Here is a 24,558-nt window from a genome sequence, read left to right on the forward strand (position 1 = left end):
CTGATCAATTCCCGTTGGGAATATTTTTCTCAGACAGGAACTGGTTCAGACCCCATTTTAAACAGGAAGTTCCATCTCACGTAGTGTCGCTGTTGGTTGAAGTGACATTAATCTATCAAGATAAATAGTAAAGACGATTACTTGTGTATAACAGAGGAAAGAATTAATACTTTGACTTGTGTTCTTGTTTTATGTATGTAAATGCTAATTCTTTTTTTATCCTTAACAGGTACAAAAGAAGAATTGTAAAAGTATATGAAAAGATATGTGAGCTCAAAGGACTGTCTAAAAGCACGGGGCGTTATATTGAAAAGAAAGTAAAATTTGAAGGTATGATTGACCAGTTTTCATATTAAAACCGGAATTATAATGGTGGTATTTTCTTTGTTTGTTTTTAATATCTGTGCACCAAAATATTATAATGCACTTTGTTCACATTTTTAATACACATTGTTAAAATTTCTCTTGAATTTTGTTCTTACACATTGAGTATAATGAGCAGCTAATTTTATACAGAACTTTTCTGCTTAGTCATTTACCTTGTGTGTTTTTCAACTATTTTTCACCTGTCGCTCTGTTTTCTTAATGCTGCAGACTGGGCTCTCTTCGTTTTAGCGTTACGGCCTTTGATGAAGGAGGTGTGAATTCGATTACCAGTGGAAACTTAGGTAGTTCGGATCCTGTTAAGCTATGAGTCCGTGCTCTTTTTGTAACCTTGGTACCAAAAAATAAATAAATAAATAAAAAATAAGATCTGAAACAAGTATTCATACTACCTTCGTTGTAGTAGCCGTTCCCATTGCTCTAGGGGCGCGCGCCTTTGAACGAGGTCCCGGGTTCGATTGCCAATAGGAAACCTTGACATTGAACGCATTACAATGGTTCGAACTCTACCTTAAACTGTACGTCCAGGTCTCATAGAGCCTTGATGCTGAAAAGGGACTAAACTTCACCCAAGCAAATAACCAACGATGTTTTCCACCTCAAAATCAAATATGTGTACTTTCACTTTGAATTTAAAATTGACCATAATACAACCAGGAAAATCACTAGAACATTTAGATCTGACAGTTAATGAACGATCCACATAGTGATGGTTCAAAAATTTTCGAACTAGTGATATGGCCCTTGAAAGTGAACAGCTTGGGCATGCATCAGTAGCCATCCACATCTATGAATTGTGAGAGCACTAGAAAGAGACATGGCAGTGGTATTAGGTATACATTACTTCACAATTCCTGAGTACTTGCAAAGACTTGAAAAAGTCAGGAAGATGTGTAAGTGGATCCCGATTACCGTACTGAACAATATATGACGGGTTGCTTAGAAGTACTGCTTTTCTAATCCCCCGTAACTGAAACATTCAATTTTTATACAGAGTTGACCACAATTTGTTTGAGGTGACCATCCTTTCTTCTATAAAAATATGTGTAGCCAACATGTCTGGAGTTCGCCACTACTTTTTCCATAAAAAGTGTGTTCCGTTTATGTGAGTGGCCAACATGTCGAGTTGACTACCCTTGGATCCATAAAAAATATGTTCAATTTATACTAGTAGCCAGCTTATGAAGAATAAAAGCATATGGACATCTGCTGCATTGTCTCACAGATATAGGAAGAAATCAAACCTTTGAAAGGCTAGCTTATGTAGAAATTATCTATAAGGCCTCTGTCGATAATGTTGATCTGTGACAGCACCTCTCGGTAAGGGCGCCGATTTCTCTGTAAATTTTGGGGGCCCATTCAGATGAAGAAGATATATATATATATTGCACTCAAATTATGCCAAATATTGTATATTTATAAATACAATAGGAAGGCCCACATGAGCTTTGGGGAAGCCCGGGCCCCCCTTCGGCCTCCCAGGATTGGCGCCCTTGCCTCTTGGCAACTTTGGAATCAAACTGAGAGCTGATACATCGAGGCGCAACTATCGGGAGTCGAGAAGTGTCCCAACTTAATTGTGTTTTCCTGTATTTTCCCTCGAGTCTGTTACGCCTCCAGTAAAGAATATTATTAGTGAATATGTAAATTCATTGAAGAAAAAAGTTAGTTTGTAATAGGTATAATATATTTCTTTCACTTTAACTTGTGATAGACAGTATTTGCATAGAATAACTAGTGTTAGCTTTTGCACTCAAAATGCACAATTTTGCAATTTTATGTTATTCTCTGTTTCGGCTTGCTTCTAAACAATCTAAACAAAGTCACATCTAACTAAAGCACGCTGATTTCCATTTGACACGTGTGTTCTTGTTCAAAATATAGTACGATGGAAGATGGAAAAAAAATAATAATAATAATAATCAGACTTTTTCTTGTTGTGCATATGAAACAACATGTTTTGTCCACTTGGGAACAGAAGAACAGAGACGCTCCAGTATGATACGAATTTTGATGTGCCTTGTTGATAAAATTTAGTTTTTTGGCGTTATAGCAGACGGAAGACAATAGATTGAACTTCTTCAGCCGAATCGAATCTTAAATATCCGTAAATCCTTTTCAGAGATAAAAAGGATGTAAGTGAAAGAATTACATACTGAATGTGTGGGGGATGCTGAAACACCTGCCAGTAAATTGGGTAATTTAGGCACGAACGTGATGAAGCAGCCTAATATACCAGGATGCATCCGAATGTATCGTACTGTAATGCATGGTAGAGACGGTACACGGGTTTTCTTTTCTCTCACCTTGTGTTTTGAAAGCTCTTTACAAGTTTATGTACACTCTACTATAAATGAGTAATCCTTTCTTCTATGAGTTTGAACCTCCTGCCCAGTGCAGCATGGAGACGGAAAGCAACCCCCTGCCCGTAGTAGCGATAGGTTAGGGATGCTCTTCTGCCCAGAGCAGTGCGAATAGAAAGGTAGGAGGGATCAGCTGGGACTGATATCTTCTGTCTCTTGACATTCTCTTTTATAGCCGAATTTGGAGGCGGGGCCTGTGAAGGGGTTGTAGGAGTCTCATCGTGTCCTTCTCGTACTTATTCGTAGACGGCGTCTGTCGGCTGCTTGTTGATCCTCATGGAGAAGCACATGTTTATAAATATAAAGGGATATTGCAATATTGTTACTGTTGGTGGAAACCCGGATTCTAACCTCGAGTTAATATGACGTGGAGTTTATGTCAGTTATCACGAAGAGAATGTCACAACGCTGTTTTTGTTGGAACAAAGGAGTAAAAGCTACAGAGGAAAGAAAACATGTGTGTGTATTGTGAATGGGGAGGGAACCGAATATTCGGACAGCCTCAAAATTGTTCTAGTTTCAGGCAACATAAGCGTTAAAGACAAACCTTGGATCAGGGAACAGTTTGCCATTAACAGGGACCTAATGGAGCAGATTGTAACGACATATTCACTCACAAGTACACGTCAAGTGGCAACAGATTGATTTGATTTGATTTTCAGTTTTCTGTCCCTTTCAGCAGCGATGCTATGTGAGACGAGAACCTACAGCGTAACGTGGAATTCGAACCACAGGAGCTCCCGTCGGGAAACGAACCAGGTTTTCCACGCCAAAGGCGCGTACGCTAATCGCCTAGCCACGAGATAGGATCATTGAAGAGCACTGTGTGTCATCATCTTCAACTGGAATTTGTTTGAACACAGCCTCGACTTGTGGCCCATAAGCTGACACCACAACAGTCGGGAAACGACTCACTGTGTCAATTGCTACAGAATCCTTGTGAATATAGGTATTTTATGTTCTGCCAGTAGTCATCGTGGTTACGACCAAGCCTAGAAGCACTACGAATTGTCCAAAAGGAGGGGGGGGGGAGGCGGGATTTAAGACAAAGATTATTTGCATATGATGGGATTTCGATGGTTTGTTGTTCTAAGTAGTCATTGCTGACAGCCGTGCTGTGGCTGAGAATCTTTACGCTGAACAATTACTGCTGATCCATGATAATATGTAACAAAAATAGCCAGCTTTTATTAACAGGAAGAACTTCTGCATTAGATCGAGAACGCCTCGTGCCAAGGTCATGAGTAATTACACAGACTTTCCAAGATTTGCAGATATTCTAATTGATACATTCCACATACAGCTCACACCTTGCTCATTCAGACCATCATTTGCTTCGCTCTCTTGCGCATTGCCTATAAAGTCACTGTTTGATAGTATGAAAAACGGAATGCGTGAGTTTCTGAGCTCCAAATCGTTCGAATGTGGAATTGTGGCTCTCGTGTAACGTTGGCAGTGGTCTACTAAATGCAATAAACCTTTGCAGAATAAGGTAAATGGTAGCGCTTTTAACATACCAACGTTTCACATCCAAATACATATACATACACGCTCTTTAAAAAAAAAAAAAATCTGAGTATTGAATCATGTCTATTGGAGTGATTTTCACAAAGAGCATGACACAGTCTTATTAATATCTTGAGGTAGGTAGTTGAAATTATGTTGGTCCTAGATTTAGGAAGCTTCACGAGGAAAACGCCATAATTTCCATAACACAGTACATTACAGAAATATTGCAGAATGGGTATTTGAATTTCTTGGGTGAAGGACTGTCAGTGTTTCCACACCATAGTGGACTGACTTGTTTAGGGAGTGTAGAGAAACACCCAAGAACTATAGCCCGTCAACATACTATTAACAAAGCTGTGTCGTCTGTTGTGTATCATACCAAGTGGTTCAAAGATAACATAATTCTCTGGTATTCCTACTCGTTGGTCAGGTTCTCAGGCATCAATCGCGCACTGATACCTTCAAAATCTCAACTTGTGATGCATAATGTTATATGCTGTACCTTTGGAGACGAAATAGTGTGGTAGAGAACGGCCTACACGTTGAGGATTGACCTTACATGACAGTCTTTGCATCCACCAATTGCTCTGGATTCAAGCCTGAACCCACGGACACGTTTATAATCTAGGTGTTGCATAAGAATGTAGAATACAAAAACTCAAACTATGATGAACCGTACAAAATTTTTAACCTTTCTTGATAGTGTTTGCAGATAAATTTGTCAGGCATTCCGAGTTGCCTTCTTAGTGCCTCTAACAGTACTGGTGTTGCACAGGGTATCTATCGGTCACGAAAGTTACGAAAGTCATGAAATCAGAAAACGGTCATGAAAGTCAAGAAAAAGTCACGAAATTTAGCTTCAGGGTTACGATTTTTTTACCTGTACGAATATAAGTACAGACTGGAAAATTTAATTGTATAAAACTTCAAAATTCAAAGCCGAAAATGTCTATTGTCAGGTTTAGACGCTACCAAATCGCAAGAAAAGCACGCTTCTATCGCATGCATGAAAATTCGGTCTAATTCACATTCAAATTCTCGCTCTTGAGACTGTCCTTCAGCTGGCATCATTTTATGGTTTGGTAAAGAAAAGGTCACGAAAAAGTCACGAAATTATATTTTGCAATTTTTGTAGACACCCTGTTGCAGCATTTGCAGGTAAAATTTGTACATCCCTTTTTACAGAACTTGCATCATATGGCGATGCTGCAACTACTCATTCAGTCAGCAGTATACACTTACACTTTGTGAATTCCACCGGAGGTTTCCAGGTTGTAAGCGATGACTATGCCTCGCTGCATTTCCTTGAGAGACGATACTAAAATATGCAACATTTGTGTCACGTTGACCACACTCTTTCAGAAGATGAAAGATCATTCAACTATACCGATTTCTAATGTGAACTTCAAAGCGGTTGCCTGCGAACTTCGGCGTGCTCCCTGCAAACGTAGACACAAGAAGAAAGAAAAAAAAATCATTGTTGCATTATTTTTCGCGAACTTCCCCTCTCAGTTCACTACGAGAAGTATTGTTTTTACTTTAAAACAACTGTACAAAACTAACACACTGTTCGAAGTGCCAATAACAAGACAGAAATTACCTATTCTATAATATTATTGGTATTTAACTGGGGGGAATGATAATAACAGGTATCGCCACTGCTCAGGAGGAGTAGATATAATTGTCGTTACCGTGGAAGCAGTGGTTTGGTGTGACCTTGATACGTGTTGCAAGAATCACTGCGATGTCTTTGTTCAGTACAGCGTAGCAACCTGTTGAGTGTGTGTGTCGCGACGGATTATTAATTGTGCAAAATTGATGAAATGAAAAAACTCGAACAACGCATTTGTGTCAAATTTTCCACTGAGAAGATTGGGTCTTTGTTTTTGGGCCATACCCATAAACCCATGTTTTATCACATGGGGCCGCGGTGGCTCAGTGGTAGAGCGTTCACCTCTGGTGCTTGGGGTCCCGGGTTCAAACCCTGCTCCCGCCAAGTGAACTTTGTGGTGGACAAACACCGTGTGCGTGGGTTTTCTCGGTGTTCTCCCGTTTCCTTCCACTTTCTTCATTCCACCATTTCATTCATTACTCATAATCACCGTCTCCTTTAGCCTAATCGACATAACCGTGGGACGTAAAACTCAAAGATTTCATTTTCATTTTTCCATGTTTTATCACTTGTTATTACTCTATTTAACAATTCTGGGTCAATTTCGGCTCGATTAAACAGGTGTTGGGACACTTACAATCGGTTGCTTCTGCCCGTTTGACAATCTCGGAATGAATTCCGTGGTCACTCGATGCATGTTCAAATGGTGAGTTAAGATTGATGGAACCGCGTAGAAACTTAAATTCAGGTCGGTAGCCATCTCTCTAGTTGTAAGTCTACGATTCGAGCGCACTAAATCGCGAACTTTCACAATGTTTTCCTTGGTTTTTGACGTGGAAGGCCGGCCGGACTGGGGGTTTATCTTCGACTAAGTCGCGGCCATCTTTGAATATGTTAAACCAGACAGACACGTTTGACCAGGCTCAGACATTTACTATCTCCGAAAGCTGTTTTTAAGAGTTCATAAGACTCCGAAGCAGATTTCCCGGCTTTAAAACGAAATTTGACAAACGCGTTGTTTTTTATTTAGTTTTTTTTTCATCCATTTTGCGCAATTAATAATCCGCCACGACACACACACACACACACACACACACACACACACACACACACACACACACACACACACACACACAGACTCACGCACTCAACAGGTTGCTACGCTGTACTGAACGAAGGTATAGCATTGTTTCTTGGGGCACGTATCAAGGTCACACCAAATCACCGCTTCTACGGTAACGGGCAATTATATCTACTCCCCATGAGCAGTGGCGCCACCTGTCGTAAAACTTCCCAATCACATCACGTATATCGGTTCATAGATCAGATCGAACTAAACAAAAGGAAACCTTTGAGAGGAAATTTTATGCGTAGTTTTCGAGAAATTCGGGAGAAACTAATTTTATGGCGTCAAAAAGGATTTCGTTCGCTACCAGTCTGTCGCAATTGATAGTTTTTATTCTTAAAATAGATTATTTACGTATGTACATGAAAAATATGCACTATTTAGTACATAGTATGTATTGTTAGGTATTTCTCTTAACAGTGGCACACAGATATTCCTAAAAGTGACACAGTATTACTTGTTATATTGTGATCAAATATGTTACCTATTGAATTAGTATTGGTGTAGGTATGTACAATGATAACGACATGGCATAGCATTCTTTCAACTCAACGGTGCGTGTCCTATTTCTGAAATAGGAAGATGACTAAGCTAGATCCTGGTTCTTGTTGTGCGAACTTTTTTTTCTTTCTTTTTTTTCATGAGGGAAGAAGAAATCTATTTGAGAAAAAATGACAATATGTAGCATACGTTATATTGTACCTTCATGTATACACATTGACCCAAGCTACTATTTTAACATGTTGTAATAAGGGGGTGGAGGATACGCTATCTTTAGAGAGAAATTACTATTCTTATCACCGTAATTCGTACATGGATGATTTTCCAAAATAGTTGTGACGAAATAGCAATGGAAACTTTTACGTAGTGGTGAAAATCAGCTTGTGCTATATATGTTGATTGATAAGAAAATTTTACAGACAAAGGGAATCAATGCTGTGAGAACCATTTGTGGTTTTCTCCTTCATATTCTCCACACGATCCATACGTATCAGAAAGCACATACAACTTTGCTTCTCCCTATATGAGAGTAGCTCTTGTGATCTTTGAAAGCGGAAACAGACAAATAATTTTCTTTATCATTGTTTAGAAGTAAAAAGAAACAGATTATAATAGTTTACGATATGCAAAGAACACATTTCTAAGACAATATGAATTCACTATAGTTGTGGACTAGTTACAATATTTGTTGATAATTTCGGTGACTTATTTTACCTACCACCTTCATCATAGCTTATAGTGTGTAATTGTTGAATTAAAACGGTGTAATAATTTTTAAACTTCATTCTTTGAGCATTAGAATAGAAATACTTCTGAGTAAAAATGAGTGAAGTCGAATTATCGAATAGTATAGAAATGTGGATGGCACTATTGTTGTTAAAAAAAAGGACAATTACAGAATTTACTTCAGAGACTGAATTCTTTAATTCAAAAATTAAACTGGCGATTGTATTTGAAAAATTATTTTTTTCTTAATTTACGAGGAGGTATCAAAAACTTCGTGCAATTTCCTAGAAGCAGTGCACTCTGGAGAACTCTGACACTGTGATGGTATTAGCCCTTTTCTACGTAGTTACCGTGCCTAGCGACACATTTTTGCCAGTGGTTCTTCACTTTCCGTAAACCCGTTTTCTAAAAGTCTGCAGTTCAGCTTTGAAAACACGGTTCAACCTCAAAAATGACGTTATCCTTATTGTCAAAATGGCGTCCTCTGAGTGGACGTTTAATTTCTTCGAAGCGAAAGAAGTCACTTGGTGCTAGGTCCGGTATGGGGGGGGGGCAATATTTCATATTCTAATTCCACTGTCTTTGGTACATTGCCAACAGATGCACCCCTTTTGTGACCAATGGGAATAATAGGTATTATTAATAGTTTGCCCTTGCGATATCATGATGTCCCCTTCACAGTTCCAGGAAATAGAAGGCATCATCTTTGCAGCAGACTTCTGTACTCGTGCCATTTTTAGGGATGTGGAAAAGAGGTGATTCCATAGTTTGCTCATTTCCTTTGTTTCTGGGCCATAAAGATAAACCCAACTTTAATCCATTGTCACCAGTTTGCTGAAAAAGTCTTCTTCGGCCACCTCACAGCGATGCAACATTTCCCTCGCAACGTTCTCGCGATTTCTCTTCTGAAAAAGTTGTGAGCAGTCGTGGTACCCATCGTGCTCAATAATTATTACAGTTTTGTCGGTTTTCTTGTGAATTACAACAATGATTGACTCTTTCCACTCTTGTGGCAATTCCTCCTTGTTCCAGATAAGGAGAATGAGTTTGTATATCTTGTTCCACAATTTCTCCCCTCCAACTAAAATTAACTCCGTCTACATTCCGTAATTATTCCGTCTACATTCGGAGATTTGTGTTTCTTTAATTCCTTTATAGCAGTCTATTTCTGTTCGATTAGGCTCTGGAATATACGGTTCTGCTGTGTAAATTTCCCTTTCTCCAGCAACTGTAGTTTTTGGCTGCGTGTTAAGCAAATAATCAAAGAAATTTTTCCATCTATTTAAAATGCTATCTATATCAGTGAGGATTGCTCTGTCAGCTTTGTTTAATATACAAGCACGAGGTTGATAACCCTTCTTAAATTTAAATGATGCCCTTATACATGTCCCGAATGGTTTGTTTGTACCATTATCTTCAAGTTCATTAATTTTAGGTTTCAAAAAATTGCGTTTCTTTGTTCTAAAAGTTTTGGAAGTTTCCCACCTGATGTCAACGAAATTTTGTGTTGTTATATCGTTCAGATTTTGTAGCCAACATAGTTTGCCTGTTTTATTTTCTCTGCTTTGTTTAGTGCATTCCTGGTCAAACTATGGTTTGTTCTTATGTATTTCCGTGTGCCCCAATTTTTCTTTGGCTAAAATTTTAATGCTATCACTAATTTCAGCCCAAGTATTCTCAGCACTAATGTATTTCAAACCTTCTAAAACAGAGAATGTATTCGACACTTCAATCTCGTATTCCCGTCTCGCCTGGTATTCTCTAATTTCCTTAAATTAAACTTTTCCGTTTTCAGATGTTGAATTTTCCTTTATTCAACGAAGTCTCTCTCTTACTATCGCCGTTACCAGGTAGTAATCAGTGTCATAGTCAGCGCCTCTAAACGACTTTCTCATCTATGTACTAAGAGGTGCTCAATTTGATTATGTGTTCTTCATCTGGTGAAGTCCAAGTATATTTATAAATGTCAGGATGTGGAAATTTTGTACTCTTCACGATAAGGTTTTAAGATGTTGCAGAGTTCACGAGTCTTAACGCCGTTGTCAGTACTTTCCTTATGAAGACTTTCATTCCCTATAATCGGTTTAAAAATATCCTCTCATCCTACCTGCACATTGGAATCCCCTAATAGAATTTAATATGGTATTTCTGAAGTTGGTCAAATACCCGTTCTACTTCGTAAAAACTGTCTTTTATATCGTCATCCTTATCTTCTGTTGAGGCATGTACATTTAGAACAATAAGATCACACCACCGATTCTTAAGAGTAATAAAAGAACGTCTATCATTAATAAATTCAACCCGTTAGTTGCTGATGTTATTAGTTTGTAAACGAAAAACCCTATTGCTAGTTGAATTGGTGTTTTTTATTTCTTTCCCCGTAAAAGAGCAAAATTTCCGGGCTGCATTGTTCCCTTTGCTTCCCATCTAACGTGAAATACTACTACTAGGTCCATCCTATATTTCTCTAACTCGCTCGTTACGGACTTTAATGTGCGTGCTCTATAAAGACTTATTGTATTCCATGTTCTAAATCTCAAATCCATTTTGCTTTCAAAGGTCGTGCCAAATTATCAGTCCTGACCCGAGGCTTCTGTGAATGTTTCTGGACAAATAGCTATTTTACCGAATGAGGTTGTTCGCTTCACGCCAAACCCCCAGGCTGGAGGACCATCTTCTGTGGTCTGTCCGCGGCTGCTTATTTAGAAAGGGTCGCGGTGATTCAGTGGTAGAGCGTTCACCTCTGGTGCATGGGGTCCTGGGTTCAAACCCTGCTCTCGCCAAGAGAACTTTGAGGTGGACAAACACCGTGTGCGTGGGTTTCCTCGGGGTTCTCCCGTTTCCTCCCACTTTCTTCATTCCATCATTTCATTCCTCATCATCACCGTTTTCTTTAGCCTAACCGGCATAACCGTGGGACGTAAAACTCAAAAATTTCATTTTATTTTCATTTCATGCTTATTCAGTATATTCGGAGCTAGCCTCTATATATAGAGGCCTTCTTCTCGATCCGCAATTTGAGGACATGCCATGTCGTGGTGGCAGGTACTCACGTTACATGGTTCATTACGTTTTTACCGTCTTCAATTCCTCAAATTTTCTGATCTATCTTTTATAACAGTTCTGATGAAAGTGGCAGAGAAGTAAATAACTGACATTGTAAACAACAAAAATTGTAAATAAAACACAACTAAGATGAGAAACAAAATAGCTTTGACAATTTTGTATGGAGCATATATATCTCTGTCTTTCTGTCTGTGTACTTACTATAAGCCAAAAATAGTTACACACACTTTCTTTTTAAAGATGGCGGATTCACTCGTGGTGCTTTCTGTGGCCCTAAAAGTAAGTATAGCCTAACAAGAGACAGTACGTATTTGGTACATATTAATTATAAAGTTTAAGAAAAGTTTTCACGTACCAATTGTACTTGTTCAAAGTAGAACCTCGTATTATTTCAACAACCTGCTTTGTTGTTCGCATCGGTGTTGGTATTAGTAGGTACCCTGGGAAAAATCTTTTTACAATGTATTTGGTAGAAAAATTTTCACAACCTAACTCTAATCACATAAGAAGTGAAAATTTTTCTTTAATTTTATAAGTATAGCCCTTCCCATGTTGACTAGATATTCATACCGGTGCTGGTTTCTAAACCTTTTTTAAAAACTTTCTAATGTCATGCTTTATCATTGAGCATAAATGCACCAATAAATATTGTAATAGAATTTTAGAGTAGTTCGCTTTTATAGCTGAGAATATTTGATTTCTTATGAGGATAATGTTTGCTCATTTGTATGTATATTTTCAGGTACTCGTATACCAGAAGTGAATAAATGTATAGAAAAATTTGTGAATAAGCGAAAAATAATTCCAGACTTTCATGATATTTTAAAGCTAGTGAAGACTGTAAATGAAGAAAAATCGCTTTATATGTCAAATGATCAAATATTTCGTACAGGTAAGTAATCTTTGTTACTTTAAGATATACACTACAGATGAGTCAAGTAATTACTCACTTCCATTGACTGCAAAGTGCAAGGTTCTAAATGATGCATTTTCGGTTCAAATGTAGTGACTGTTGGGTAAAGAAAGAATAGAACAGTATACACAGTGCGGCAATTTGAAATCGAGACTTTTTTTCTCAACCTGTGACGAAACTTGACTGACAATTACGATGGGGGTGGAGAGTGTAGACAGGTATTGCTAATGTATGTCATGAGTTCAACGTAAAACAAAGATCGAACATCAAGTTTTGTTCGTATCTGGGTAAGACTGTTAGAGAAACTTATCAAATGTTGCAACAAGTGTGTGGAGCCACTGTTATATCCCGTACGCGTGTATTTGCATAGCACAGGCGTTTCAGGGAAGGACAATGAGAACACAGGAATTGGTGGGCAGGGCCAACCCTAGGCAATTTGCCACCCCGTGCAATTGCATCATTTTATCCCCGTTTCTCCAGAAAGAACAAATCTTAAAAGCCAAGATTTTAAGTATGCTAACGTATTTTAAGTATAAACAACGTGGTGAAGGAAAAGAGCACTCGCACTCAGAAAGACATAGTCACTACAAATACAATCTCGTTGTGTCTGTTTTTTTCTTTAAATAATAATCTATTATGTTAGTGAAAGATAAAGCTAACACACCTGCAGAGGAAAGATGGTAATTCTTTTTATAGAACTTCAATTTCAATATATCAGTTTGCAATTCCAGTGTAACTAGCTCTTTTATCTTTATTTCTTGATTTTCCTTCTACATCTGTTAATTTTTTAAAATCTTGTTTTCCACCTTAATGATAAACAACTTGTTTGTGACGAAGACAAGACTAGTTTTCATATCAAAACTAAAAACTAACTAAATGGAACAGCTGTTCGCTACTGTTCGAGGATTGAGCTCATGTATTTGACAACAACCAAGCAATTCATGCTGGAATTTGTTTGACCATTTGCTTTAGCACTGTCCATGTGACCTTAAACTAATGCGACCTAAACATGATTTATGAATGTAGTATTCCAATAGGTCAGCTTAATAAATTTAACTACCATCATCATGAAGTATGTTTCCAACCAGAAATATCTATTTTAAATAATATGGTTATGACAGATTTTGCCGCCCCTGGAAAAGGCACCTGTTGCACATATGGTAGAGCCGGCTCTCTTTGTGGAGAAAGTAAGGACAATGATCACGGAAGACCGAAATGCGGCACTACTAACAATGGGACGCTAAACTAAAACTTGAATTTATCCCCCCTCTGTATTTGAGTTGACGATTACAGCGTTACTTGTCACTTTTCTGTGTATTACCTAAGGTAAATTATTTAAATTTTGAAATAGTTTCGCTTCCTCCTCTCTTTGCTATGATTTAGGGGCGAGAAAACTAGTTATTTCCAATACCAATGAGAGTGAGCGATTTCCACTCACACTGTATTGTGAGTAGTAACTCCAAATCAGCCTATCCCCATTTGGTTCGCTATGTAGTGTACAAATGAAAAACATGAATGCAATTGATTGAACGAGTTTAATGTGATTTCAGTTCTGAGTGTGTGTGTTTTCAGGTGTCTTAGCAGAATACACGATTTGCCATAAAACACAACATCACATATGAACAAGTCTGACCTTTTTATTCCAACTAGTACTGGAACACCTCAGCCTTCTTTGTCTCCGGAGAGATGGACCTGGTGACTCCTAGTGATATGCGGTGATGAACCTGACGGCGGTTGTGTTCTCCCCCTCTCTTCCTCTGTATGGTGTCTCGATCCGATTAAGGGGGCCGCGGTGGCTCAGTGGTAGAGCGTTCACCTCTGGTGCTAGTGTCCCGGGTTCGATCCATCCACCGCCAAGTGAACTTTGTGGTGGACAAACACCGTGTGCGTGGGTTTTCTCGGGGTTCTACCGTTTCCTCCCACTTTCTTCATTCCACCATTTCATTCATTACTCATCATCACCGTCTCCTTTAGCCTAACCGGCATAACCGTAGGACGTAAAACTCAAAGATTTCATTTCATTTTTTTCGATCCGATTAAAAGCTGTTTGTTGGTCTCTGACGACTAACTAACATTTTATCTTTGTTTCTGAATCAACTTTCAAGACAATAAAAGTGAGTCTTGTACTGTCTGAGTGGCAACCAATAGCCCAAAGACTAATGTCCACGATGAAAGACCATGGGCGCAGACCATCAGTAAAAAGATCCCGATTTCTCCCAATCATAATGGTTTCATTGTTCATCTTTTTCTTGAATTGGGTTCTTTCTTTATTAGTTTAACATCAGATGTTTGTCACCTAATGGCTTGCTCAATATGTGTACGTAAAATGAAATTATGACAACTTGTGGTTCTGCCAAGCACTCCTTGAAAACACACAGGAAATTACAAAGTCAGTGTTTTCTAGCAGTTCCGCATTACAACACTTGTACGTCTGCATTTCTGTTCTCTTAGAGTATAATGCCTTCGTATTTTAAAATTTCTTCCTTGTTCCTGGTGCATTGGCCTAATTGATATTTGAATATTGAACTTTTACAATTTAGAATATTTTGACAAATACAGAAAAATCAAAGTGATGCTACAATAGTAAACCATATTATGACCTCTCTCTCTCTTTCCCTTTGTTTTTCTTCCTTTTCCTAATCGTTTCATCATGGGAAGCAAAAAGTAGGAAGAAAAATATTAAAAAACAGAGAAATAACTAATAGATTAAATGGAATACATTTTATTAATAAAATTAGTACTAATCTTTTTGCATTTCTAAGAAAATAACGTCCAGTATTTCGGAAACTTGATCGAGTTTCCGTTATCAAGAACCATAGAAGCTTAAAACCTATTCAGCGAAAATATCTTCACATGCTTAAAGCTTCGTTTTTAATGGGTATTTTCAGTTTATTTAAAAAGTATCATATTTTTTTAAAAATATCTGGTAACTTCCTTAGATAGTTTACTGTATTTTTCGAGAGCTACCATGTGTATGCATTCGCCCTTTTTTATTGAATTAAACTTAGTGTAAGTGTACTTACCGCTAAAAGACTATATTTCATAGTGCATGAGATGGGCGACCGAAGAATTGTGAAGAACTGAACAAAAATACTTCTATTTACCTGCAAATGAATAAATTGTAATGGGTATAATGTTTTAGTGTTTAAGTACATTTACACTAGGTCTATTTCATAAATAAAGGGAAATACATACACAGAGTGCCCCCCCCCCCCAAAAAAAAAATTATAGTAAGCTACCTAAAGTAACTGCCAGGTAAAGAATATTATACTTTTTTAAAATAAAGTGAAGATATCCACTGAAGATGAAGCATGAAGCATGTAAAGGTCCTTTTGCTGAGTTCGTTTTACGGTCCTTGATAAAGGAAATTCGTTAAAGTTTCCGAAATATTGGATGTTATTTCCTTGGGAATACAAAAAGGTTAGTACTAATTTTATTGCCAGAAAAATAGCTGGAAGAAGACAGTTTGAACACCATAGTGAAATCGAAACAGGTCCTTTTGGCGCTCAACTGGATGCTTCTTAGCTGCTTCTTTATTTAATTCTTGACTATTTTCCGTAATTTCTGCTTTCCTGCTTGTAACTGACCATTGACCATTTCTTTTCTAGCACAAGATGCTTTCAAGGAAGTGATGAAGCAGTTGCAACAGAGGAGAGCCGAAGATTTCTGGGACACTTTCAGTTGTAGTTATATTCCAGAAGATACCCAGATAGAGGATCCTGCAGATGTGGATGAGGATCTTCGTGAGAAGCTAGATCAGCATTCGAACATGAATTGGGAAGCCGAGGTTAGTTTAACGTTTTGTGCAATTATCGACAATAGGAAATTTATTGTAGATATTACATACAAAACGCATTTTTTCTTTTTGCCGTTGATTGTACAAGTATAGAATAAAGTGAATTAAAACACTTCAGTTTAACGTCCCACGTTTATGCTCTTTAGGCTAAGGGGAAGGATGTTTATGGCAAGTTAATAAAATCGGTAGAACGAAAATGTAGGAGGAAACAGGAGTATCCCGAGAAAACCCCGGACACGATGTTGTCTACTACAAACTTACGTGGACGGGAATGACCCCCCATGCACCAAAGGTAAGCATTCTACCACTGAGTCACCGTGGCTTTGTTCCTTGACTAGTATTATTGGTAAAATATTGGTGCGTAATTTTCTCAATTTTCATAATCTGCAACAGGCTTAGTTGATTGTCTTAATCACTGGCTGGCGAACGCAAGACAAAACCGTAACTGCGAGTTGTGCTTTCTAGAGAAGGGGTATTTGTACAAATAAAATGGTGATATATATATATTAACTGCTATTGTCATAATTGTTTTGGATTTTTCTGTTTATCTTAGAACTCCTTTGTGGCTACATGGTTAGCGTGGGAAACTGGGTTCAATTCCTGCTTGGGATCTCATGTGCTTTGGATCCCATATTAAGCTGTAGGTCTGCTCTCATAGACCCTCGGTGCTGAAACAAAATTTAAAACTTTAAACCAACTAACTAACCTATTTACACTATACAGGGAGTCCATAATGTCCTGTGGGAAAGTAAAGCTCTATAACTTGGAAACCGTTAAGTTTAAGTGTATAAATTTTGGGGGTTGGAAGAAGGGAATTTTAAAGTTTTGTTCTGGCCACAATGCTCGATGACGTTTGCGCTGGTAATCACGTGACTTAAGATGGCGTCTATTAAAGAAAAGACACAATGTGTTTTGTGGTTTGCGGAATTAAAATTTTGAGTTTCAGTGCGGAGAAAGTTCCAAACAACGTATGGAAAAACACCCCCAGCACAAACAAGTATCAAGAGGTGGTACGAGAAGTTCAAAGAAACGGGAAGTGTGTCAGATTTACTACGCAGTGGAAGGCCAGAAACGAGTGACAATGTGATTCACACGTTGCATGACAGCGTAGTCAGGAGTCCAATGAAGTCGCTTAAACGTAGGTCATTGGAACAGGGAATACCGAAGTTAACGTTACACAAAATCGTACGCAAGAATTTGAAGGTCCGGCACTATAAGTTAAAATTTGTGCACGAGCTGATAGAGGAAGACTGTGACATGAGAATGGAATTCTGTGAGTCAATACTTACGTGCTTACAAGAAGATGGGTGACCTGTCTCGATTTCTGTTTTCAAACGAAGCCACATTTCTTGTGTCGGGAAAAGTGAACAGGCATAACTGCCGAATTTGGGGGGTGGAAAATCCACGTGAATTCGAGGAGCACAAGCGGGGTAGTCCCAAAGTCAATGTGTGGTGTGCTGTTTCAATGAACCACATTATCGGTCCTTTCTTCTTCGAGAAAGAGACGGTAAATGGTAACAATTATCTGAACATGCTGCAGACATTCCTTTTGCCAGAACTTACTAGGTTGGGCATCCTTAATGAGGTCCACATGCAACAGAATGGGGCACCGCCACACTATGCCCTTCAAGTTCGACAGTTTCTTAACGAAGAATTTAAGGAGAGATGGATTGTCCGAAGAGGACCCACGCCTTGGCCTGCAAGATCACCAGATTTGTCGCCTTGTGATTACTGGCTGTGGAGACACGTGAAGACCAAGGTGTATTCGCAGAAGCCAGCTAATCTGGACGATCTCAAGAACAAAATAACTGATGTGATTTTGAACATTCCAGACGAGCACCGCCAACACGCAATTCTTGGTTTCCCCAAAAGACTGCAAGAGTGTTTGGACGTGAATGGTGCACAATTGGAGGTTTGGCGATGAACCTTAACTAGCTGAAACAAAACTTTGAACCTTTCTGTAAGTACACCAAAAAGTATTTGTTAATACATTACGTAGTTTCCAAGTTATAGAGTTTTACTTTCCTGCAGGACTTTATGGACTCCCTGTAAAGAGGTAGTATGAAGTATAGTAAAGAAATAATTAATCTAAACGACAATAATTTCCATTAGACTATTTTGTCAAAGATAAGTTTGAAAGTCTAGGAGGACTCAAAGTATTTCATTATATTTCTGAAAACAAATTAGCGCTAGAGCGCGCATCTTGGATGTACGGAATTCTGTGTTCAATTCCCGTTGAGAGAGCCTTGAAATATGAATACATTGCAGTGAATTCGGATTCTACCGTAAACTGTAGGTCCACATGTCGTATAGCCTTGGTGCTGAAAAGAGACGATAAACTCCTACCAACCAAATAAGATTATTTCCTCAATAGCTATGCCCACCAAAAATAGCTATGCCCATATCCGTGCTCCCACAAATAAAGCAAACAACAAAGTCCTTTTACAAAATCCAAAACTGCTCTTTAAACCCGGAATGTTGCCATCTACTAATTGTTCTCCAATTACCAACAGTAAGCAGAGAGCTTTTGGCTCTTTAGAGATACGTGTTTTTATTATTACAGTGCAGTCCACTTATAACGAATTTCTAAAGACCAACACAATGAGTTCTTTATATCCAAACTTCGTTATAAACGAGCTCATGTATTTTTCCGGATTGTGATAAAACAAGGACTAGATAACAAGCAGATATGCTTAAAAGGAAGAATACGCAGCAGTATAGCATTACATCTGAAGATAATTTTATTATTTGGTTGTTATCTAGCCTATCGTACATATTGCAGTTCTTCCTACCTGTTCAAGCACGCTTTAAGAAATCTGTACTTTCCTTCTGAACCGTGTCTGCTGCTGCTATTCGTAGTACCACCGCTTCCACTTCCTCAAATGCGCGAAATGCATTGTGTGGTACCGTGTTGCTGTGTTCGAAAAGATGGCGTTGCAAGTTTTCCAAACTTTGGAGAGCTTGTCTGGAACTCCATCGTTGTTTCACATTTCCACTTCTCCGTCATTATTTCAATCTGCTTCACCTTCTTTCGGAGCCTCCCTCACGCTTTCCACAATTGAATTATCAACATTGGAATCCTCAGTTACAAGCGCATCATCTGCAGCGACGTACTCGATAGACGTAATTCCCTGTGTCGCCGCTTTCTGAAATTCATTCCAAGTTTCAGGATCAACAGCCTCTTCTGCCGCATTTGTAGCGATGGCATCAGGTTCATCATGAGATACGGCTTTCTTTTTGTTTGACATCTTCCTCAATCTAGCGATGCACAAACACGAGTTAAAAAATAATAATTTGCGGCGTGTTCCTACCTTAAAGCTACCGAAAAACACCACCGCTTTCAACATGCATCTAATACAATGAGCTCCAGTGAAAACACCCGGAAATATCTGCACCAGGGGCGATTTCTGCTGTCACTCGAGTTGGAGGGGTGTCATGCCTGGCTTGCACAGCGACAACAACTATGGAAACCAGTTTTGCTATACCAGAAAAGAAAACATGATCTCGTTCTGAATACTTCGGTATAAGCGGATTTTACGAAAAATATGGTTCATAATATACGGTCATTTCTTCCATGTTTTAAATCGGCAGTGTGACGGGATTTCATTTACGTTCGTAATGTCCAATAATTCGTTATTTCCGAGTTAGTTATAAGTAGGCTGCACTATATTATTATTTTCTTTTTAACCAAGCACGAAAAAAAAAAAAAAAAAAAAAGCATGATTTAAAACAAAATGAAGCTTTATCGTAAATCTGCGCTTTCACTTGGCTATATGATAAAGTTCTTGAATAATTACATAAATATGGTACGGAGTTCGGGACGGTTGTTGAGCTAACTAAATAAAAAAATAAATAAATAAATAATAATTAAATGTAAACAATTAAATCTTTTAATTAATTACGATTTTATTTTAGCCTATAGTGTTACAGTGGGCCGAAGGCTTCGATGGAAGAACTAGTACTAATAATATAATCTTTCTTACAGGTATTTAAGTTCTATGTTGATAAGCAAGTTGAAGACAAATTGGAGCCTGTAGAAGTACCAGATGACGAAGCAGATAAATCCGAGAAGGAATCTGATGAAGAACAAGAAGACGACGACGACGATGATGATGATGATGGAGATTATCGAAAAGAAGAAAAAGAAGGAACAAGTAGTGATGACTTAGGTGATTCTTTAGAGTCAAGTGAAGACGAAGGAGATGAGAAAACAAATCAAGATGATGCGAAAATGAAGAGAGCAAATGAAGGTGAGATTTAACGTATTAAGTCATTTATGGTTACCATAGATGAGAAATTTACAACGGATTTGCCGTGCTACCATAGAGAACCACAAAGAACGAAAGAACTGAGAATTCTAACAAGGTTGGGTCAGTCCAAGTTCCTAACCAAGCTGGCGTTAGTCAACGGTGAGCGTTTGCGCTTAGAGATCAGGAGGTGCCGGCTGTCCCAAACGTAACGTTTTCAGGCTTTTCCTCAATTCCTTCCAAATGAATGGTTGGATGATACTGTTGATATGCATAAGCTGATTCAAGAAAAGAAATAAATATATTCGTATATTAACACTAATTATTCGTCATTAGTAACACACCGTGTGATCTTGACCTATGTTAAGTGTTGATGTATCGATCGAGATGATGGTCGCACTTCACTTCAAGAATTCCGTAGCACACATCCACTGTGAAAAAAGAATAACGTTATTTTACCTATCTTGGCCGAATTTCATTCAGTTGAGTCTTACAAACCCTGAATACAATCATTGTTCATGTATCCAGTGTAAAATAATTTTGCTGTATCTGGAAACTGTAAATAAATAAATAACCTTTACAAGGTTTTCGTGTGCATAAAATGTTAAGAAATTAACACAAAATGGAACCGACTTACTAGGAGGCACTATAGAAAGATAAATTTCACTGTAAATGCTTCAGTAAAGAGTTATTCCTTCTTTACCATAGATCGAAATTTTTAGTCGCTAAAATTACTACGTCCCTGGTGGTTATCGTTTTACTATATATATATAAACGCATACGCTTCTAGATGCAATGTTTCTGTCAAAAATTCCTCGTGTGACTTTTCCTGTTCTGTAGAGCTAGCAAAACAATTAATGACACGTTGATTTGACGTTTTACTTGTTGATGAAAAACTCTTCTTTACGGATCACATCTCTTCGATCTCATCCAGAGCTATGAAATTACTCGGTCTACTTTATCGATTTCCTGAAATACCAAGTCTCTCTGCCCTTACAATGTTTTTTTTAAGGCTTTTATTTTCCCAAACATTGAATATTGTTCATCTGAATAGAATATGGCAGTATCTACTAACGTATCACGCATTGAGCGGTCTTTAACTTCTTCATAGCCATAGTTAGATTTAGAATTCCCGAGTTACGTGACCACTTAAGACAAGAAATAATGTCTTTAATGAACTTATGTACCCCAGATAAATGACACCGAGCCGCAGACCTAAATAGGATTATCAATGGTAAAATTAATTCTGAATTTTTACTATCACAGATTAACCTTCGAGTTCCTTCCCGGCGAACTCGCTTTCTTAATTTGCTAGCTTACGAAACACCTAGATTATCAATTGTAAATCGCTCGTAGCTTTATAGACTAGCGAGTGATTGGAATACATTGCTAACAGGATGTAATATTTTTACTTCTGAACAAAACTTTAGAACTCAGCTAAAGAGAATATTGTAAATTTAGAAGTGAACCTTTTGTTTTTGTAGTTTTTATTTTATTTTATTTATTTTTTATTTTATGTTATTTAATTTTTATATTTTTATTTTATTTTATTTTTTGTTTGGTATTGTTATGTTCTTCAGTTAGAGTCAATTGGCTTACTGTTGTATGAAACTCTGTGAATAAAAAAATAAATAAATAAATATGAGGTGTCGGCAAATTTACACGAGGAATTTCCGACATTGCTTTGGAACTGTATACGTTATTTTTGCAGCAAACGATAACCAATAGGGACGTATTCGTGGCTATTTTAGTGACGTAATTTCTGAATGACCTGCAGTAAAGAAAGCAATAATTTTCGCTGAAAAGTTCATAATGGAATTTACTTTTTTTTTTTTTTTTTTTTTTTTTTGTCAGCTTTAGGTACTATTGAATATGCATTCTATTAAATCATGAAGTAATTAAATTAAACCCTTAGTTTAACGTATTATAGTTGTGCTCTGTGGACTAAAAGAGGCGGATAATAAATGGAACTAAATGATGATGAAAGAAGTGGTAAATAGGAAAGTGAAAAGAAACGGAAAACCTTAAACTCCAAGAGAACGCACAAGTGAGCGAGAAAGATACGAAATTTTGTCATATTAAGCTGTGATGATACACTATTTAATAATGATGAGTACCTTAAAATATATATATATATATATATATATATTGATTTGCTTTTTGTAGGTGTGAAATACAACATATTTTAATAAGGTTTTTAATGTAGACATTTTTACAGTATCTTTAAAAATTGAATATATACAGTAGATTCACGAGTATTCGGCTTAATGTGGCAGAAGCGCAGGCCGGAAAACAAAATAGTCGGATAGGACGGAGTTCTGTGAACTCATATCTTTGCGTAATTTCTCCTCCATAGTCACTACAAGTTTTTTTCGTTTATCGCCCATTTTCAAATCTTCACTGTAGTACACTTAAAAAATACATTAAGCATACCTCAGAACCATTTACGAATACAATACTGTACGTACTGTACAGTTATAATCAGAAACAGCTGCAAGCGTACTGTATTGAGGTCCGCTACACACTGACGATTGAACAAGGAGCTGCAAAACGCTGCTCTTTTCCTGTCACAACTTGTATTTTGCACATGACACGTAGGGGGATCGTAACAGTCGCCCACTTCCAATGCCTTGGTAATGTTGCCAATGCAACACCTTGCCTTCCTCATTTAATTACGACAAAAGAAAACTAGACCGGATAGTACGTAGGTCGGATACTCGGGAGTCTACTGTATATATATATATATTTAAAGTGTATATGGTTACAATAATAGTTGTTTCTATCATATAAAGTGATTCAGGAATAAACCGAGTTTTGCTGTTTATCATCTTCCCTTTCAGAGATTTTTATATTTTATAAAGTATTGTATCTAATACAAAATTAGTATGATATTGCAAGCAGTTATTTAAATCGTTAATAACAATAATATTTGCATGCTTGCATAAAAATGTTTTTGTTTTGCTGTACTTTCTCTTTTTCAATTACTGAAAGTACAGTGGGTCCACAGAAACATTCCTTGATTTGAAGTGACTATAAAATCAAAATTTATTGGAACATTCTTTTACTTTTAACGGATACAATTTCATCGATTTGTCAAGTTACATATGATACCATTCGTTAAAGGTACTCGATGTGCATCACCACGTATACCCGGCAAACACCAGTGCAATGATTGAGTTTGTCCACTCTCCGAAGCGTAATCGGATTGAGAAATTTAGTGATGCGTTCTTGCAGATCAGACGTCGTTTGAGGTAGTGGTGCATATACACCCAGTCCTTGAAAGAAGGGGCCGCGGTGGCTTAGTGGTAGAGCGGTGACCTCTGGTGTGTGGTGCCCCTGGTTCGATCCCAGCTCGCGCCAAGTGAACTTTGTGGTGGACATACACCGTGTGCGTGGGTTTTCTCGGGATGATTCTGTTTCCTCCCACTTTCTTCAGTCCACCATTTCATTTATTTCTCATCATCACCGTCTCCTTTAGCCTAGCCGGCATAACCGTTAGACGTAAAAGTGAAATATTTCATTTCATTTTATTTCAGAACCTCAAAGGAAAGTTACAAACAGTAATGTCCGATGATCGCGGGGACCACTTGAGAAACATGTCATTTGGTTTGACTCGATCAACAACTTGATTTGAGTTGGTCGTCCAGAATGTCCCGTTCTCTGGTTACAGACGCATCCCTCCTCAACAAAATTGTTGTACCCCTTGAAAACTTAACTTGTTTGTAGGTGGGTCCACATTAAATTTGCGCTGCCCTCTAGTAGTACAAGGATTCTGCAAATGAACAAGAAACAAATGTTTTCAATCAATGTATATACACCCGACACCTTATATTTCAACATATTCCAAGGTTCTGATTTTATAGAATCTTCAAGTTAAAGAGTGTTTTGGGAACACACTGTATGTAGTTTCTTGGTACTTGACAGGACCTTCTGTACCATGGAATGTGCACACTTACTGGTAGCGCTAAGAAGAAGTACAAATTTAACTAAAATACAAATCACATCGTTGGATTTATAGCAGCCTATGCTAGTTAGATGTACTACGATTTAAAATGAAAAGCAGTGCATATGATATTGGTGGAAGAATATTCAATTATAGCATTGTAAACTAATGTGAGATTTTTAAATAATAAACAGTGGTATGAAAATAAATTTTCACTTTCTTTCGTAACACATTGGAGCTTAAGATGCCTCCTCCCGGCGAAATTAAAATACCGTTGATTTTACAGTAATTATGTGATATCTTTAAATAGATAAAAGATAATCGAAATGTGGAACAAGAGCGCCCTAGACAATGTCATTTTACATGAGATAC

General features: G+C 37.7%; 1 protein-coding gene across 5 annotated transcripts in view; it reads left to right on the forward strand.

Annotated features, from left to right (window-relative positions):
• The window catches only part of Daxx (Daxx-like protein), a 63,165-nt gene that overhangs the window by 33,339 nt on the left and 5,268 nt on the right, over nucleotides 1-24,558 (forward strand). For 3 of the 5 annotated variants that reach the window (XM_081764193.1, XM_081764191.1, XM_081764190.1), the window contains 5 exons: nucleotides 230-330; nucleotides 11,528-11,566; nucleotides 12,030-12,179; nucleotides 15,809-15,987; nucleotides 19,982-20,246. In XM_081764193.1, coding sequence (XP_081620319.1) covers nucleotides 230-330; nucleotides 11,528-11,566; nucleotides 12,030-12,179; nucleotides 15,809-15,987; nucleotides 19,982-20,246 — 734 coding nt within the window. Of the gene's footprint in view, nucleotides 1-229; nucleotides 331-11,527; nucleotides 11,567-12,029; nucleotides 12,180-15,808; nucleotides 15,988-19,981; nucleotides 20,247-24,167; nucleotides 24,397-24,558 lie in introns of those variants that run through there. The other 2 variants (XM_081764194.1, XM_081764192.1) reach the window with 2 other exon arrangements.

Source organism: Thermobia domestica, chromosome 7 (assembly GCF_964235325.1).
Source record: "Thermobia domestica chromosome 7, izTheDome1.hap1.1, whole genome shotgun sequence".
NCBI classification, from domain to species: domain Eukaryota; kingdom Metazoa; phylum Arthropoda; class Insecta; order Zygentoma; family Lepismatidae; genus Thermobia; species Thermobia domestica.